The 19,492-nt window shown below is 36.5% G+C and overlaps 1 protein-coding gene across 6 annotated transcripts in view; it reads right to left on the minus strand.

Moving 5' to 3' along the window:
• NAALADL2 (N-acetylated alpha-linked acidic dipeptidase like 2) overlaps nucleotides 1-19,492 on the minus strand; it is a 504,243-nt gene that overhangs the window by 173,066 nt on the left and 311,685 nt on the right. For all 6 annotated transcript variants that reach the window (XM_037406785.1, XM_037406787.1, XM_037406788.1 and 3 more), the window contains one exon: nucleotides 16,760-16,910. In XM_037406785.1, coding sequence (XP_037262682.1) covers nucleotides 16,760-16,910 — 151 coding nt within the window. The remainder of the gene's footprint in view (nucleotides 1-16,759; nucleotides 16,911-19,492) is intronic.

The following is a 19,492-nucleotide window of genomic DNA, read 5'->3' on the forward strand; positions in this document are numbered from 1 at the left end:
CAACACTGCTGTCATTATTATGTTACTATTATTATGTACTGTTCTAGTACAGGTTTGCGTTTTTTTGTTGTCCCCTCCCAACAGAAAAGGGAGAAATGAAGACATAACACTAGTATATCCTTTTTCTTCTTCCCGTGACATAATCTCTACATTCATGCAGCAAATAAACCAAAAGGTATACAAAAGAAAAGCTGCCTATTCCAATGGACAAAAAAGAATTAAACCTGAGGAATTTGTACGTCTCTCTTCAACTAACTTTATGGTCAGGAAGGATAAATCACTTTATCTCCGTGCACTTCTCTGAATAACTCAAAACAGGAACAGCAAAATTAGTAAATTCCTGTCTTCTGTTCAGGAATTCAGAATCTGAATATTTATTCTTTTAACATGTGTCAGCCAATAATTAAGCATTGTTCTAACTTGTCGGAATAAAGATATTAAAGTCAATAATCGTCTAAAATAGCTTTTTTTAATTTTTAAACTTGCAAGGATTTCTAGGTACACTGTGTATGTAATACCCACCAATTTGCTACTGACATAATGTGTCAGCCATTTGTTGTTTTCAAAGTAAGTAAGAAACAAGAATTGTAACTTAAATCTTCAGTGATGACTCTTTAAAACATTTGATTTTCAATATTTTAACTATTTTTATTCTTATAATGCAGATTAAAATATTGTAATAATCAGCAGTTACATGTGCTTTTTAAAAATCAGTCTTCCACAATCATTATTTATTAATCTCTATAACTGCTTAATATCACAATGCTTCCTTTCAGTCATCATTGATTAACAACACACTGAAGCACATCATGTGAAACTTTGAAGTATAATTAAATTATAGCTACATAAACAACAACAACAACAACAAAAATTACACCTAAGTTTCCAGTATTATCCAGTAAACAAATACAGAAGCCAAAGGTAAAACCTTCAGAAGTATTAATTACTAACAAGGGGGTTAAGAGAATGCTGGAGTACTTCTGGATATGTTATTATAACAAAAGAGAGCTATTCTGAATGTTTCTAGATGTGATTTTAAGCTACTTCTAGCTGGACTTAGCCTCCTTCCTCTAAAGACAGGACTGTCTTGTAGTAATGCATTGTAGTTCTGCCTTGTGAAGTATTATCCAAAATAAAACATTTTTATTAGGATTTATTTCTGTCCTTTGTTCTGGTTTTGATTTACAAAAAAGGACAGTGGAGAGGTAATTCTGCAGAATACTGTCCTATAATATGAGTCTGGCAAAACAGTGTATTGTTCTCATACATGACAAATGAGAGAATGAGATCATCTGAGTAGCCATTATTCCTATAAAAAAAAGAACAACTTGTTTTCTTTTAGTTGACCACTGTTACCTCTATTTTGGCACCACATATTCTTACTCTTCACAAGAGTAAACGGATTACATATAAATAAATTGCAGATATTAGAAATAAAGCATTACTGGGATATATAAAATGTTTCTTTTAACAGAAAAAAACAAAACAAAACAGACCACCAAAACCCACCAAAACCTAAAACCACAAATCCATCACTTGATAGACACCGGAAGAAAACAAAAAACCAGAATCCTAAAATATCAACATCAGCCTGAGATACCTCAAAAAGCCAGAAATCTTACTATAATTTTAAGTATCAGTACTAAAGCAACTTGGAAACTATTGTCAAAATGTGTCACAATGAAAATTACAGATTAATTGAAACACAAGAAAGGTAAACAAATAACTATCCCAAAGAGCAAATAGCTCATGGATTAAAAAACTCATTTTCCAAAAAACATTTTCTGAGCAATTTCCTGGGCTACAAAACTATGGGTTATTGGCTAGATGAAAGCCTCTTTTGATTTCCCATAAGCATTTCAAGAAACATTTTTATCATGAAATTAAAATATTTTTTAAATGTTGGTACACTCTGACATTACCAAACCAGCATAACTGCAATTACTGTATTGTCTCCTATATCTTTTCAATGATAAACCCAATTATTCAAATTTAATGTAAAAAGCACACAGTATTACAATAATGTGTATTTAAAAGTTAACAAAAAACCACAGCAACATCCTTTGGAAGGGAGACTGGCTCCATGTGATACTATTGATAGGCTGCATGCAGGAATCACTGCTCTTAAACTTTAGCACTTGGCAATTCTTTTGTTGCCATGCCAATAGGACCTGAACCCTATTTTGCGCAATTTTACAAGTCCACAAAAAAATAACCACTTTTAGAGGCAATGATCAGGAGGGGGAAGCAGATAAGTTCTCTATTTAAATACCACTGTCAAAGTCCTTTGATATTTCTCCTTCTAATTACTTTTTTATCTCTCCATTAAGCAGTAGGTGTCTGGAGCCTTACCAGAAGACAGGGAGTCTGGGTATTGCGAAGTCACATCTACAAGGTAAAACCCAGTTCATATGAGGATACCTACCTTCTTATCACAATCAATTACAGGGATACCAGTGCATTAGCACAGCTACTAAGAACTCAGTTCAGCTTTACTGGGCTCTCAGACCTACCTTAAGAAAAGCTGTTATAAACATACACGTATCTACAGATTTTAAAAATACAGGTAGTAGAACTGGTACATAATGCTACACAAGCAATTCCATGTTTCAGAAAACCCAGCTGATGAATCTGACTGTCAATTGCTTTATCCACATGAATCTTTCTTAGTTAGAGCAATAAGGGGAAAACAGAAGTTCCTGAGGCTCAGAATAGCTTTCCTGTGCCCATAATATTAAGCAACAAAATTAGCAATGAAAGCATTTATTCTAGAAGTGACAACTTGCTTTCATGTTGAAAAATGAATTTTGAACACCATGCAGTAACAGTGGTACCTACCAGAACAGTATAATGGTCGCTGTAATTGATCTTCCATAAAATCTCCATGTAGCTTTCAATGAATCCTGCTCCACAGAAGAATCACGAAGGCTACTGCGATGTTGCAGCTGCTAATACGAACACCACTGGACCTCAAGGTTCCTTTTACCATTTTCTCTTAGTCATTGTTTTTCAGAACCACTGGATATCTCTCCTATTCAGATGGTATAATTCCTTTAGCACTCTCAAAAACTACCTACAAACTACCAGGACTGTTCCTTACAGTCAGAGAAAAACCTAATATAATTGTTACAGGGTACGTCATATAACTAACATATTTGTCACCACTTGTCATAAATTCCTTAATAAAAATTCTAAAATATATTTTATCCTGTCATCTTCCTCACTGTGCAGCATCCAGTACTTTTTGAGAAGTCTTTTTCAAATGTCTGCAACCTACAGACTATAAGTACCCAGGTTTCATCCATCTAATTCTCTCCTTAAAATTATAGGTCTCAGAAAACATTCAGATTCTTCCATTTCAGGCAATTACTGCCTGAATTACATGGAAAAGTTGAATCAGTCACCTCCTCCTTTGTCTGCCACCAATTACAACTGGTGTCACAGAAACTTTCCCCGATATTAAGAGAAGATCAAGAACAATTTAAATGGCTGAATACAACCAACACACCACCCCCACCCTCCCCTGCCCATCTTGCTCTTTATCCTAAGGAAGATTGAAGTCCTTTAAACTACTGATCAAGAGTGAAGACCAAGAAATGAAACATATGACACAGTCAGTAGTAGTTGGTTCCAGTAATAAAAGAATCCCATAAATGTTGATTCAAAAAAAGCTGAATTTAGTAAAATTGGAAAAAACAAATATTACCTTGACCAAAATCACATTTTATTCCCACATCTCATTTTGTTGATTAACATTTTGGGCCAGAATTTAAACATGTAAAAGGAAAAGATGATGCAGAAGCTGTTCAGGCCTGATTTCTCATATTTAGCCCAGTATTTTGTTTCCCTTGCTATCATAGACATGTTTTCCAAAAGCATTACAGAGAGCTCTTATTTGCTGGACTATAAGGGAGAACATTAAAAGGTATATTCTGTGACATTCTGGCTTCGTGCAACAGTTCCCAGGTTCTTTTACACCATCCTGTCCCAGGTCACTTGTATTATTATTATTATTTCTTAACATCAGTGTCAACAAAAAAAACTGGCTGTAAGGCTGAGCTTCTTCTAAAATTTGTTACCTGCTCACAGAATCATAGACTAGCTCTGGCTGGAAAGGACCTCTGGACATCACCCAGTCCAACCTTCCTGCTCAAAGCAGCATCAGTTAGATCAAGTTGCTCAGGACCACGTCCAGCTGCAATTTGGGTATCTTCTCAGGGAAACAATCTCTGGACAATCTGTTCCAGTGTCTGCCCCCCCCACCCCGATAGTAAATACAGTATTCACAGTACTCATGTACCCAAAACACCATAAATCCAAAGAAAAGACAATAAAAAATATTAAAGACAGAATTTTTCTGATTTTAAGAAGAGAAAAAGATGTTAAAACATCTTTCAAAACTGTGACCCATAGAGAGGCATGCATACTATGAGACAAACATCTTACTAAATCACAGTACTTTTAAGCAAGTTTCAGCTGCTTATTTGTGCTGTAATAGAACCATCAGGGGACAGTTTTTGTAACAGCTTTTATGAACAGCAACTCCTCTCTCTATTAAAAGGATAATGTTTAAAAATTGTTTTTATTTTATGAAGTTGAAGGAGAAACTGAGATAAAGTATTTTAATAAACATAAGTCCTGTAGAAAGAAATCATAAAGAACCTGACCCAAAACAGAACAGTCATTTAAATTCAAGAATGATCTGTGCTAGGATCACAGAGATATTAACTTAAAAATGAGTATAGATTTATATAGCTAAAAATTGCTTTATTAAGATTTATGTTACAATTTATAAATCTCTTGCAGTATTTCTAAATATGCTTTTGGATTTGTAAATCTATTATAGGATTTGCAATTCAACTTTTCATCTTACGAAGCAAATGACAGATGTAACTAAATCCTATCTTAAAGCACTGATTCCTAAATCAGGACTTCAGGGTTCAGAATTATGGGTCCATGGTATAAATCGGAGCATAAATCCAGACTCTAGATACACAGATGTGCTTTGTCTAACATGACAAAATTGCCAGAAACACAAAATTAAAACTGAAGCTCTAGCTTCTAGAAAGCACTGTTGACCACTTTAGGACTACTGCCCCTGCAGAAGTGTTTTAAGCAAGCTTCTTTTCTATGCTTTGATATGTTGTACTAACAAACAGAAATTATTTAAAAAGCACAAGTAATGCTCAACATTTATGAGGCCTACTTAAAATCCATGGTTGTTTTCCTCATTTGCATTCTGTTTGGGTTTGGTTGTTTGGGTTTTTTTCCTATTAGTCAGCAGTCAAACTGTACTTCTAGGTTTCCTCCAGTATCTTGAAGCTCAGAAGGTAATGTTTTCATTTTAAAAATAGAATGTTAATATCATAAAAGTGGTAAGACCATTGAAGGACCTAAGGCTTACAAACCTAATATAACTACAAAGTAAAATTAACTAAACACAGTAGTAGTCATTTGATACTAAATTTTTTGGTATTAGTGAGTTTTGGAACTAGTGAATCCTTCCTGCCACCTACTTTTTAATAAAGAATCAAAACTACTGTTACAAAATTCTGTATACAACCTTTATACAACTCTCCTTATACCCGAGTCACCTAATTTTAACTCAAGAAATATTTCACTTACACTATCTTCTCGAAGTCTGTACTTTCTCTTTTGGAGGAACTTTTAAAACATTCCTCAGGACAGTCCATGTCAGGCGATGTATGTGTTTTTTTCAGTGAATTAGCACATAATACTACTGCTCAGAGAAATATTTTGCCATTTACCAGCAAAACTTAGAGTCACATCTAATGCAGCTATTTTGGGAGGGAGCAGAGCTGACTGACAAGGGAATTACTTCTTAAGTTTTACCTCACCTTTACACTTCTTTTAGTACTAAAAAAGCAAAACAGGTTTTATACTACACAGAAAATTACTACTGCCCAAATTTTAATTGCTGAAGCCTTTGGCAGTGTGTGGTTCAGTTCTCTGAGTGTGCAAAATATTGCTGAAAATCCCTTGCAGTCCGACATTAACCTGGGCTTGGCAGAAATCACACCGTTGACTAGTTGAAGGACTGCTGATGCTTGGAAATCAAGTGAAAGACCGCAAACCCTAGGCATTTTAAAACATGAGTAGGCCAGCTGTTCTAAGATTAGTTCCCTTATTATGAGCATTATACCAGAAAGGAATAGATTGTAACCATGTGTCAGCGTTAGCTGATATCTGCTGTAAGAAAAAAACCTAACAACCTCCCAAGCAGGCAGCACAAGCATTTGTTCATTACGTGTTTTGTAAAGGGTGGTCCCTATAGCAAAATATTTTAAATAAATATGTAAATCATTATATCACTACTCCAAAAGATCTATGGCTTCAGTGAGTTTTTAAATAACCCAAGAGGGTTCACTCTTTCTTCCCCGCTAACTCAACAGACCCACCTGTTCAGCTATGTAAAATTAGCATATAAGGGGTACTAGAAATTACACACATTATATGCATATATTTGTTCTAATTGAAATCGAAACAGTTATCAAAGTTTCAAAGGGTTATTCAAATCATTCTTAGAGCCCAGCTTTGCACATGAGAAAAAGTGTCAGATAATAAAAACATCTGACAACAAACTGTTTCTCATTCCGGTATTGCACCCATCACAGAGCAAATATTGACTGGCATCACGGCATACAGGACTACTCCAAAAGTGCCGATGAAAGAAGCTTTGTAAACTGTGACTGCCTCCTTGTTACACAAATAATCCCACATTTACAAAATTCTTTTGTACTGCATGACTGGCTCCTGGCCATCTCTACCCACAAATACTTTTTTCAGTACTACCCGTTCCCAAAATGCAGCTCCATGCTTTCACAAAACAAACACCAGAGCATTTTAAATTGTTTTACTAGAGGACAGAACAGCTTTGCATCAAAACTGATGCAGTCTCTTACATAAAGGAGTCTTGCAACTTTGTACACGAATCTAACATCCCTTAATAGAAAGGAATCACCAAGCCTACAATCCTATTGAGTGTATTTAGGAATATCTCTATAGTGATTCATAACATCACACCTAAGGACCACACAATGGAGGTTAACCAGGCAGAGGAAGATCTTCCTATCCATGGAACACCATTGGACATGACGTCTTACTTTTTGCCTGCTCCAAATGCCTTTTGTAAGGCCACATTCTGCCATAACCTAAGAAACCTTATCTACCACTATCCTTCAGCATCCAAACTGCAGTAACAAGTGTAGCTCGTGATACTGAGAGGAATGAGAAAGGAAAGAAACTGCTTAAGAGAGCACCAGACAGAGGAAGATGTAAATTAACCCATCAGGGCAAGCCCTGATGTGGCTGGGAACGCTGGGTGATGAGCGAGCTCATGGATGTCATTGCAAGGCCATAAGAAGCTCAGAAATTTCATAGCAATGCGAAGAGGTTCATGAGGACATGACAAAAGCAAATATCATTCATATCACCTTCAAGCAGGAGGACCCAATATCAGCCATACATTAGTCCTTGGGAAGGTGATAGAGCAAATAATCTTGGAAATCATTTCCAAAAATATGAGGGACAGGAAGAACATCTGGAGTAGTATGAATGGATTTACAAAGGGAAAATCATGTCTGAGCAACCTGATAGCCCCCTACAATGAAACGACTGGCAAGTTTGAGAAAGATACAAAAGAGGGAGGAGTGGCTGATAGACCAGATGGAAGTGCTGTAATTCAGAGGGACCTCAATAACCTGGACGAATGGGCTGCCAGAGTCTCATGAAGTTCAAGAAAGGGAAAGGCAGCATCCTGCATGGGGAAGGAATAAGCCTACACACCAGTACCCACTGGAGGATGACCGGCTGGAGCACACCTTGACAGAAAACGACCTGTGGGTCCTAGTAGACAGTGTGAGGACGAGCCAGCAATGTGCCCTGGCAGCACAGGTGACCAACAGCAGCCTGGGCTGTATCAGAAAGAGCGTTGCCAGCAGGTCAAGGGAGGCGATTCTTCTCCTCCACTCATCACTGGTGAAACGACCCCTGGAGTCTCTACAGAAGCGACACAGACATTGTGGAGTGAGTGCAGTGAATGGCCATGAAGATGACTAAGGGGTTGGAGCATTCAACATATGAGGAATGGCTGAGAGATGTGGGATTGCTTATTCTTGAACAGAGAAGACCTGCAGAGATCTTACCTATGGGTGTAAAGACTTGATGGGAGTGTGAAAGAAGATGGAGCCAAATTATTCTCCAGTGGTATTCAGGGAATGGAGGAGGAAACTGAAATACACAAAATTTGGCTTAAGCATAAAGAAAGGTATTCTATGTGAGGGTGGTCAAGCACTGAAAGAGGTTGCCCAGAGAGGTTTTGACATGTGCCTGGAGATGCTCAAAACCCAACACAGTACAATGTCCTAGGCAACCTGGTCTAGTTGAGTCTGCTTTGAGCAGGCAGCTTGTACTTCAATGATCTCCACAGGTCACTTCCAAGTTCAACTAATTTATGATTTTTTTTTTTTTTTCCTTCTGGAAGAAGGGCTGTTATTCCTTTCCTGGCATCAGTATCAGAGACATCCAACCACTCCATGATACACCATGCTCTGGAGCACACTGTCACTGAAATCACCACCCCCCCACTCCCAATATGTTTAGATGGTTTTGACTAAATTTGATATATATACACTGATTACCCTGTCGTCTCATAAGCTTCCTGCACCACTCATATTGTTATTAGCTAACCAACTAAACCATCATCATACAACAGCTTCTCCTTTTTTTTTTTTTTTCCCTGCCCACTTCTCAGTCACCCTGGGTAGAGCATTCTTCTGTTTCTGAAGGGAAGGAAAACACTGAAAATCTGAAAAAACAATCTGAAAATGAAAAGTACAAGGAAAATGCTTCTGAAAATTGGCCAGACACAAACTGCGATGTATTACTTGTAGTGTTCTGCAGAACAGTGCTATACGATATGATAGCATATATTTATGTAACAAAAAATATTTTCCACATCTCCATTTTAAGATGATTAGGTTTTCTTCTAAGGGAGTTTCTACCTGTCTGGAAGTGGGAAGAGGTACTATTATCTTTTTTATGCAGCTGCTCTATAGAGTAAGCAGTGGGCTGGAACAGAGATCAAGTTGAATTAAAGATGGTTTGGTTTATTCTGTCTTGCAGCATTCAAACTGCACTAGAAAAAAATAATTATAAAACTAATTACAACTTTAATTGCTTAAACAATCACCCAGCTGACTTTATGGTGTTTTTGATGCTATGCAGGTGCACTTGCAGGTGTTAATTCTGCAATACGTAAGAGTTACACTGTAGTATCCCAACTTGCGCACAGGAGTGCTAAGAGGAGAAAATACCATTGTATTACACACACACACAAATATATGGGAAAGTTAAGAAACCTTTATTAGTAATTACAGTTCTTTTACTTATACATATCTATAAAGCTATACTATCTGCTTTATCTTCCTGTGAGGGATACCTAAACTGCTTTACAGTCATTCCGGTTCTGAAAATTTTCCCCTTAGCTTCTACATGGTCAAAATAATTTGGTTGAATCTGACCAGAATTTGTACTTCAAGACAGGTGTTTCTGGCCATTACAGCAGCATTAATAATTAGTACCACCTACCAGAAATGCCTGCTTTTTACTCTGAGGTGTATATTAGCTAGAAAACACAGTCATCTCCGAAACAGGTACTTGCTTTGTACATACAAAATAAATCAGTCAAAGGCACAACTAATAGTGAATTTGGTCCATTATGTTCAAAATGTTCACTTAAACCTTTTGCTTTTCCCTTCATTTCATCAGCTTTTAAACAGAAGGGGAAAAGTTCAAGTTTTGAAAATTTAAAAAGGAAATTAATGACTTTTAAAAATTCCCTTTCTGCTAAACAAAAACTAAAAACAAAAACAAAACTAAACACTATATTCAGCCTGAATTCACACACATAATCTGCCTCCCAGCATTTCTTTTAAAAGAATTTAACTCTTCATTGAAAAATGAACGGCCAGTTTTAAATCTAAGCTGCCTGAACAGCAATATTAAGAGAGAATCTTTTAAATTGTGACAAGCATAATTTTTCAGAATGTACAATATATCACCTGAAATGAAGATGGTGATAATTAGACTCAAGTATTAGAAATACATGAAAAATAGGCCTAGGAAAATGAAGCTGTTTTACTGTAATACTGTAACCAGAGGTTTGGAGCCTTCAAATAGAATTCTGCTGAAAAGATAACTTCCTACTGTTCTAAGCCCTTTCTGGATCCCCAAACACCAGCAATACCACTGTGGCTTGCTTGCAGTGGGGAGGTGTCATCATAACTTTGACATCAGTACAACCAAGTGTTTCAGTTGCAGTGAATAAAGAAATGTGTTTACAGACTGCAAATGGTAGAAACCTGGAACTGACTTTATTGGTTTGTTATTTCTACACGTTTTTTGCTCTAAACTCAGATTTCATGTACAATTACTGCCAAACTTTCCTGCCTATCTGCTAGATGCTGCTGCATAAAATTAATCTCAAGAAACATTAGATTAATTGGGTTTTAGGAAAAAGAGAATAAACAAATACAGCCCACCTGAAACACAACAAAGCCACTGAAAAAAGCTGTGAAAGATACAAGACTGGAAGAAACCACAATAATGGACAGAGAAGGGTGTTAAGTAACAAATTACTGTCAACAGAGCAAGTGGTCCATAAAACTGGCCTCTAGCTGACTGTCAGTTCAGAGTTTCACCGGTTCTTAAAATGCATCATTATATATTGCTAGATGAGCAAATGCACAACTATTCATCCCGCTACCTTTGCAAATAAAGAAACAAAAGTAATTCCTTTCCTGATCCACAAACACATAAATCTAGTAAAATATTTCTTTAATAATCTGTCTTTGGTCTCATATGCTTCTTAACACTCCCATATGGGAGTGCAAGGGGGTCCTCGAAACTTCCTGATGCTATAAAAAAAGCTTCCTGTCCTGGATTCTCAGCCCATGCAAAGACAATTGATTTCAAACAGACTCTGCAGGCACCTGTGTTTTTGTAGTAGCAGATTCCAATACAGCAGCTAGACTTACTGGCATACAGTGATGTTTGCTCTTCTGTAAGTACATAACAAATTAGCTTACTTGCACAAATTATAGTGAGCTGAAACACTGTATCGGTAAAGCTATGGCAGGATTATTTTCAATCACGACTGCACAAAAGATTTAAATATGCTAAAGTCAGTTGTGAGTAGCTTCAAAAATTTAAGCTGGACACCATTTAAAATGCTACTTTTGCTGGATGAGACAAAGTAGTTTCACTGGAAAACGTTCTGTTGAGAGTCAAGGCTGTTTAGCAGCTTGTCTGAAATGTCAAAAATACTGAGGAGTCCTCTCCAGCTTTCAAGATGTCAGGATGTATCTAGGAAGTATGTTTTCCACTGAACTAGTTCTGCTGGATAGGAAGCGGTTATTTCTTATTATTCAAATAATTTGGCATTTACCACTTGTACATTCCACTGCTGTTTTAAATTCACTGGTCTTTATAATTTTCTGTTTGAAATTAAGAAAAGTTTTGACCATATGTTTCATCATGGCATCAAGAGTAAAATGATAGAATTGTTGCTAGCAAACTATTGCAGTACTATTGGCAATAATTCCTTCCCTCCTCTTCTAATACTTTAATTGATAAAATCACTGTATTTTCAATTCAAATTTGTTTCCTCCCTGAAAGATAAAATTATAGGCAGCTTAACAGAAGATTAAATTGTTTCTGATATACTATACAGAAGTACACACACTCAAACATGTGAGCCTAAAATATCTTGATGTCCAACTGATTTTCTCAGATTAAATACATGCAACACCAATTGAAAGACAGACAGGAGGGAAAACTAAAACCCACAAAACCCAAAAAACTCAGATCATGTAATTTGGTACTTAAATACAAATTTAGTTATTTTATTGTATCCTGAGAAATATGAAAAGGCAGATCATGGATTCAGACACCTTTTGAACCCTTAGTGCTAGAAGTATTATTGAAAATCTGCTGAAATTATTACTTACAGTGCTCACTATTCAACAGCCAGTATTTTCCCAAGATTTACATCATTAGCCCAGATTTTTTTTTTTTTTTCATACAGAAAATAACACAGTATAGCTGATAAAGCACTGTAGTTGATAATGAAGTGTGGGAGGTTTTTTATGGCAAACACTAAAATTACACATAAGTAAAAAAATAAAATGATCAAGGGTATATGTAAACACACCCCCCCCAACCCCAAATCAAAATATGGCATTGTAAACTTTCTCCCCAGCTTCAGTCTTAATATAAACTTAAATAAAACAAAATGAAAAAGCCAAAAGTCTGAATGTAGACAGTCATTTTAAACCAAGTTATCTCTGTAGTTCATTTAGAAAGTAAACACAGCTTTTGAAAAAAAACATTAAAAATAATATTCCCGGGATCATTTCTGCAACAAATGCGTGCAAAGAGAAGCACAGAACTATCCTTGTAACTGTGTTTTGTTCTTTCAAAAAACAGACAAACCAGAGCTGAGGACATCTTGTAAGAAGTCATGATGATTTATAACAAAACATTTTAGAGCATACTGGTATGCATGCTTAAAACTTTTATACAGTGTTCTATTTTCCCGTTAACTTCTGCTCAGCTGTTTGTTTCAGAGGAGTAAAATATGAAGTAAAGGACAGTAAGGACAAATTCAGATATGAGGCAGGAAGCACATAAACATACAGAATCAAAGGGCTGACTAAAAATAAAGCAGGCATACATTTCCATCACAGCATGTACTTACCAATATTCCAAGTAGTTGCAATAGTTCCCTATATTCACTGCAGAATAACTGGCTAAGCTCAACTAAAGAATGACATGACTAGAGTTTATTAAAAAAATATATAAATTATGAAAAAAATAATTAAAAATAAAGATTTTATGAATCATATTTGGTGTCCTTTAACTTTTGCTGTAATTTATCAAAACATGAAGAACACTGTGTGGTGGGTCAACCTTGGCCTGCTCCCTGACATATCCCCAGCCACAGTCTCACTCCCCATGCTCAACAGTATGGAAAAGCTTATTGGTCAAGATAAACAGGGAGATCACTCTTCAATTACCTCTGCAGGCAAAACAGTGTCAACAGCTGCCAATTTAAACAGATCTGGATAGTAAGAAACAAAACAAAAAAGATCAAACCAGCACCTTCACCCTGCCTTTTTCTAGGCTCAAGTTTCATTCCCCTGCCTGTTCAGAATTCTTGCCCTTTCTTAAATACATTTTCAGAGGCACCACCAACTTCGCTGATAGGCTCAGCTGTGGCTGTAGTGGACCAACACCTCACCAATTCCTCCTCTTTCCTGCAAAAAAAATCCTCTGAAAAAAATCCTATTAGCAATGTTTGAGGAGTAATGTCAATTCCTCTACCAGAATAATATTCACTATTCGGAATTCTAGGGACGCTGTGCATTTTCCCCGTGCTACTATGATTATTCACCCAAATCCCTGTAACACGGCTCACATGACCAGCTAGCTGTTAACAATGACCCGAAGCATGGACTACTTCCAGATATACCACTTTGCCTTACTATTTGCTTAACAGTACTCTAAAAAAACATTACACTTGAAACTCCAACCGATAGCATAAGATTCTATTTTACAGGTGTTATATTTCAGCATTTTTAGGCTAACAGTGTTTTCTATGATGCTGTCTGAATTCTCCATGAAATTCTATTCCACTACTGCACAGAAAGGGATTCTATTATGAGGTACCTTATCTCAGGGGCAGGGTTCTTAATGCTTATCACAATAACACTTTTCGATTTGCATACTAGGATTGACAAAGAGGTTCTATCCATATTTGTTTACTGAGCCATTTTCTGTGTGGAAACAAATGTGGTTTAAAATGGCTCTGAAGTCTAGCAATGGAGAAATCTAATATGTGTCTGCCAAGCAAAGGTAGGTGAAAGAAGTGCAGCATTCAGAAAGTCAAAATGAAGGGGGGGGGAAGTAGGTGGGGGAAGTCACTCAAGTTTTTTGCTATTCTTCTGTTTTCAGGATAATTTTTGCCACAGAAGTGTCTCATTTTGCTCTCAAACTTCTCAGTCCCTTGTGTTTAATTCCTTGAGTCCCGCCCATTGGATCTGTTTCATTTCAAGATCAGGAAGAGGGAAGAAAGATTTCTGAAAATGGAGGATACCAGTCTTTGGCAATCAGTATCAGCAAGACAGAACGGATGCTCAGAAAGGCTCGTATCATTGTTTCAGGACTGATATGATGTAGGATTGGGAGAGTCTTAAGAACAGAAGAATTATCAAGGCTTCCGAAACTTTTACATAAGTGCTGTTCACTTCCCTTTCCACACTATTATTTTTTTTCCTTTTATCAAACAGTGATAAAAAAAAATCGTTCAACTGATAGGTAGTAGGCATCTCAAACCCATCCTCAAGCTATTTCTGTACATTCTAAAATGATTCATATGCAGAGGAATTCATGAATTAGGAAATTTGAGCTAAAATCTCACGAGAACTCCAAAGTTCTCTCTGAATTATTACATAAACCCCATTTGAAAATGCTGTCAACTTTGCAAAGAGACCTGTAAATGCTATCATTTCCTGAAGGTTTGGTGGGGGTTTTTTGTTGTGGTTTGTTTTTTTTTTCCCCCTAGGAAGAAAACTGAAGTAGTTCAATACTCTGATGCCACAGAGAAATTTGTTTTCAGACTAAAAGAATGCAAGAAACATAGGCAGTAGCATGAAAATACAAGTTTTGTACCTTTCATTCATCTAATACAAGCATAACTTTGGATCACTCAGCTGGAATTTCTTAGTAAAAGGGAGAATGGTGGTAGGAGCAGTCTCTGAGACTGTAATAGTAACAGTTCTTTTGGCAATCTGTGAAGTACAGATGGTATCAAAGATATGCCAATAACTTAAGCAGGAGCCTCCAATAAAATCTCTTGTAGTGCATGTTATACTCTGTGAATCACAGAGATAGGGGCAACCCTGGGTATCTGGCACTTACGTTCTACCTGTAGTCAGTTTAACTACCTTACACGCAAGCATATCTCTCAGGCAAAAGTCTGTGCTCCAGAGGTATTTGTATTCGTCCCAGGCATAAGTTACCTCTAACCAAATTGATTCATATTTTCCAGAGAAGAAAATCATCATCAGAAACACAGAAATTACTTCCATCTGATCTACCTTCCAGTGACATAACCATAACAAAGAGTTTCCTCACATGTTCCTTTGAACTCTTTCCAGATCAAAATATAAATGATTTTAGGAAAATGAGAGCCTCTTCTTGTTTATGAATGTTGCTCAGAGACTTAAAACCACAGACAAACCACACTAAGGGTTATAGCAGAAACAATCAATGTACTTTCATCACCACTTTCCATATAATTAAGCTTCTTTTTCTCAAACTGGAGATTGGAATGCACACTGCCAATGAGATAATTTACTGATGGAAAACCAACGCATAAGGTTTAGACACTGAAATGGCATCTTCATGTTGATGTATCTGTTTTAATTAGCTTTACTTTTCATGAAGAGTAAATAAAACATCAAGGAGTCAGCCAGACAGATAAGCAACAAACTGTTTTTCAAATAGTTCCATGAAATGAGCAAGAATAAAGCTTGAAGAGTGTTACATTTACCTCTGTAGCTCCCAGGGCACTTTTAAGAACACTGGGTCAGGTACACTGAGACACTGAGAAAATGTGCAATTTCTTTCCCACTGAGCTGTCAAGGCATTCATGCTGTGAATAGCTAACACCCTTCTTTGACAACCAGGCAAATATTTCTATTTTCTGCCATTCTAGTCATGAAGTATCTCAGTGTTGCCTCAGTTGATTTAGTGCCAATTCAAGTCAGACTTTAGATGTCTGAGCTAGTAACCAGACCAAATATTCTTGATGAAGCCTTGTCACAAACTCATAGACTGCTGCTTAATACATTTCCAAATAGTTAGATAGTAAAAGGGGTTGTAAAGCTGAAAAGGCAGCAGGGAAGCAGAACACACATTCACTGAACTGTCAGAACAGAGATTTAAGTAGCACATACGAGTCAAATATGCTGCTGCTTCTATTTATTGTTAGCATTGCTTTAAAAAAACCAAAAAACAAAACACACCTTAAACTTATAAAAGGCTATGTAGTTCCTTAAAATCATTTCTTTATTTCCCATACTTCGACAACACATGTCTTTAGAGAAGCACAAACTGATAACCAAGTCTAGCCAGGCAGAACTGAGATGAGGCTAAACGAACACATTCTATTCAAGTGGTAACAGCACATAGATACTATGAACATTATTTTTTCTTAAATCTTTTACCATATAAATTTCTGATTGCATTGCACTTGCATCCATGCACCAAAGTTTCCATTACCAAGACCATGAAACTGGAATATAGAAGGAAGGGAAGAATACTTCTTTCAGTTGGGACAGAGCCCGTGGAACCTGCTCAAAAACCACTGAATTAGTATTTCACAGGTTTGTTTTTTTTTTCATGGGTTAGGAATAAGCAGGCCGGAATAATGGTTCAGTGTGTGTATACACAAATAGAAAAAAGCAACAAAATAAATTATTCAGAGTACAGGCTTTGTGCTAAGAGTTTAGAGTAAAGCACTTTTGAGATTGAATGCCATCCTTTGAGCATTACAGTGTTCTCTTACTGAGTTTCTCTTTCAGGCAGAATTTTGTTGAGTGTTTTAAATCCCATACTTAGAATCTACAAAGAATTAAAATGACCATTAACTGAATGTGCCTTGAACAGTACTTACCAATGCTGGCATAACCAGGTGTTGATGGATCTCCTCCACTATTCAAGGAAACCATAAAAGCTTTATCATCAAGATCTGTAGTCTTTGGTAAGTCACAAGGATCGATGTAAAGAAGAACACCACCAAATCCTGCATCTTCTAACAGAGAAAGCTGAGGGAACAAAACAACATAGGTGACAATTAACAACAACTATGTCAGGACACATTATTTATTTTAATTACTGTTGAGATAGAGGCTTTGTCACATATCAGGGTCTCACCAACTATGCTATGCACAAAGCAAATAAAGACAGGTGCAGCTCCGAACTGCTTGTAATATAAAACATCAGTTATGCTTTGAAAAGACAAAATCAAACCCTGAAGCACTAAAGGCAAGTCATGTTTCCCAAATTCCTGTCAAAAGCCACATTCAAAGCCTAATGACAAAAATAATTCTTATTTTTAAATTATATGTAGCATTCTTCCTGTTGAGGAAACAGTGCTAACACTCACTACAACTGCATTTGAGATTTGCAACTGTTCCATCTTCAACTCTTTCATTGTGACAGTCAGACAAGGCTGGTGTGTTGGAGACTATATTCAGATGAGGCACTGGCATTCAGTAATGTACACAAAGAGCTACAAGTGGAGCCACCTTTGTCCCAACTCATTGGACACTTGCTAGACATACAACCGTAACATATTTTTATGTGATATACATAACACCTTGAAAATGCCTTAGTTGTGAAACTAGTCTCATTAAAACATCTTCAGTAGATCTTCCGTATTTCCCATATTACTAGCAGTACGACATTCCCGCTTAACTTACCTCTTCAAGGACATGCATAAGTGCAGTCTGCCACAGGATTTCTGGACACAGTTACTCTTCAGTCAAGAAAAAAAAAACCAAAACGTGTTTACAGAATTAAAAGAAAAGAAAAGAAAAAAAAAAAGGCGCAGTACAACTTGCTCAAACCTTAAGAGTCTGGCTTCTGTCAGACAGTTTTTATTCTGTCTCATCAGAACATCACAGCTTGAGTTGGTAATGGTAACTAGCCTTTCCAAAAATCTATAGATCTGGGGCAGCAAATCAGGCAACTTCCCCAAAGTCAAGGACAAAAGAATCCAAGCACCTTCACTTGCAGGAGCCTATAGATCAATTCTGTCTGAAAAAAAATCTGGTTTTCTCTTTCATAGAGAATGGAAAAATAAAGGGATTTTATTCTGAATCATATGAAATCAAATTGTAACGTCACAAATACTCCCATGAAATGAGATGACCTTTCTGTGTCATGCTCTGCATATTTGGAATTGACTGAAGACTACAAAAGTGACACAAAACTACATTAATTTTTCAGACAGTAGTAATTGTGGTATTTAAGGATTATCTTTCTATTCAGTATGCTCTACTGATGGCTTTCCAAATAGCTCCAAGTGGTCTGAGGAACGCTTGCAAGTACATTAGGTTTCTGGACTACACAGATCTGATTCTTTAGGAACCCAAGAACTCATTACTATACCTCCATTTCTCAGGTCAGTTGTCCTTCTTCTGTATTTTAGACCCTTCATTTTTCTTCTGTGTGTATACATACATATATATATTTGATTTATTTCCTAGCTGTCGGTTTTAAGAATTGTTTATGTGTAGTTCTCTGTGGCTTTACAAGTATGTAAATTACATGAATATACGGCATTTGGTTTAAGCCTCAAAAGCGTCTGATGTTTAGTTCTGCTTTTCTTGAAAATTAAGATGGGGAAAAAAAAATGTAACAAAATAGCAGCGTACTATTTGCCATTTCTATAAGTAAACATGTAATTATGTGATTCACCAAAATTTTAACACTGCAGTCTGAATTCAGATAAACACATGCAAGTGAACCTATGAATCACCTGTGTAATCTTACATACCTTATTCAAAGCAAACCCTAGATGAAAAGGGATAGTGTCTTTGAAAGAACTCTATTCAGATGAGTGTGCAGAGTCAGAACGTGACTAGCACAGTTAAAAATGTAAAAGAATAAAAATGTATCACAGTCCTTAAATGTAACAGAGGCATAAACATTTCCAAAATGGTAGGTTCATTTATTATGGTATTGTTCTGTTTCCAAATCACTTTCATATGCATACATTTAGCCAGGATTTACAAAATCCAGGGGGTGGGGAGACTATAGGAAGAGCAGGATGCATCATAGCTAAATGATGTAATAGCCAGAATTTAAATTAACAATTGTCTTTTCCTGCATCCATATCCAGTACCTTTTTATTCATCTCTAATCTTAATAGCATAGAAGATACAGAATACAGATGCAGTGTTTTCTGGGTTTTTTTAAAAAAAAGTTTTAAAAACTTTGTACTTAATCACTATTAAATTCCTGTTTCACTGAGAGAAGGTAACCACACGGTTGTTATTCACAAAGTGCAGCAACCACTGCTGCCATGGCTACAATCTCTAGTAAGGAGTTGTGTTGTTCACATGAAGTTACAGAACAGCTTTCAGATTTCAGCTATAATTGCTGCCTTTCAACTTTGCAATAGTGACATCACAACTACGCCAACAAAAAATTAGTACTGTTGCTTCCATCTTCATCTTAAATAAGTCAACACCTTAACAGCCATAAAGAGCCCTAGCACGAAGAATCTGAGGAAGAGGTTGTTTACATGGCTAAAGATTGTAGATTATGTCCCTTCAGGTACACTGGTACACATCTGTTCAAACCAATGGATTATTTTAGATGGTAGAACCAACCAACAACA

Source organism: Falco rusticolus, chromosome 13, assembly GCF_015220075.1.
Source record: "Falco rusticolus isolate bFalRus1 chromosome 13, bFalRus1.pri, whole genome shotgun sequence".
NCBI lineage: Eukaryota > Metazoa > Chordata > Aves > Falconiformes > Falconidae > Falco > Falco rusticolus.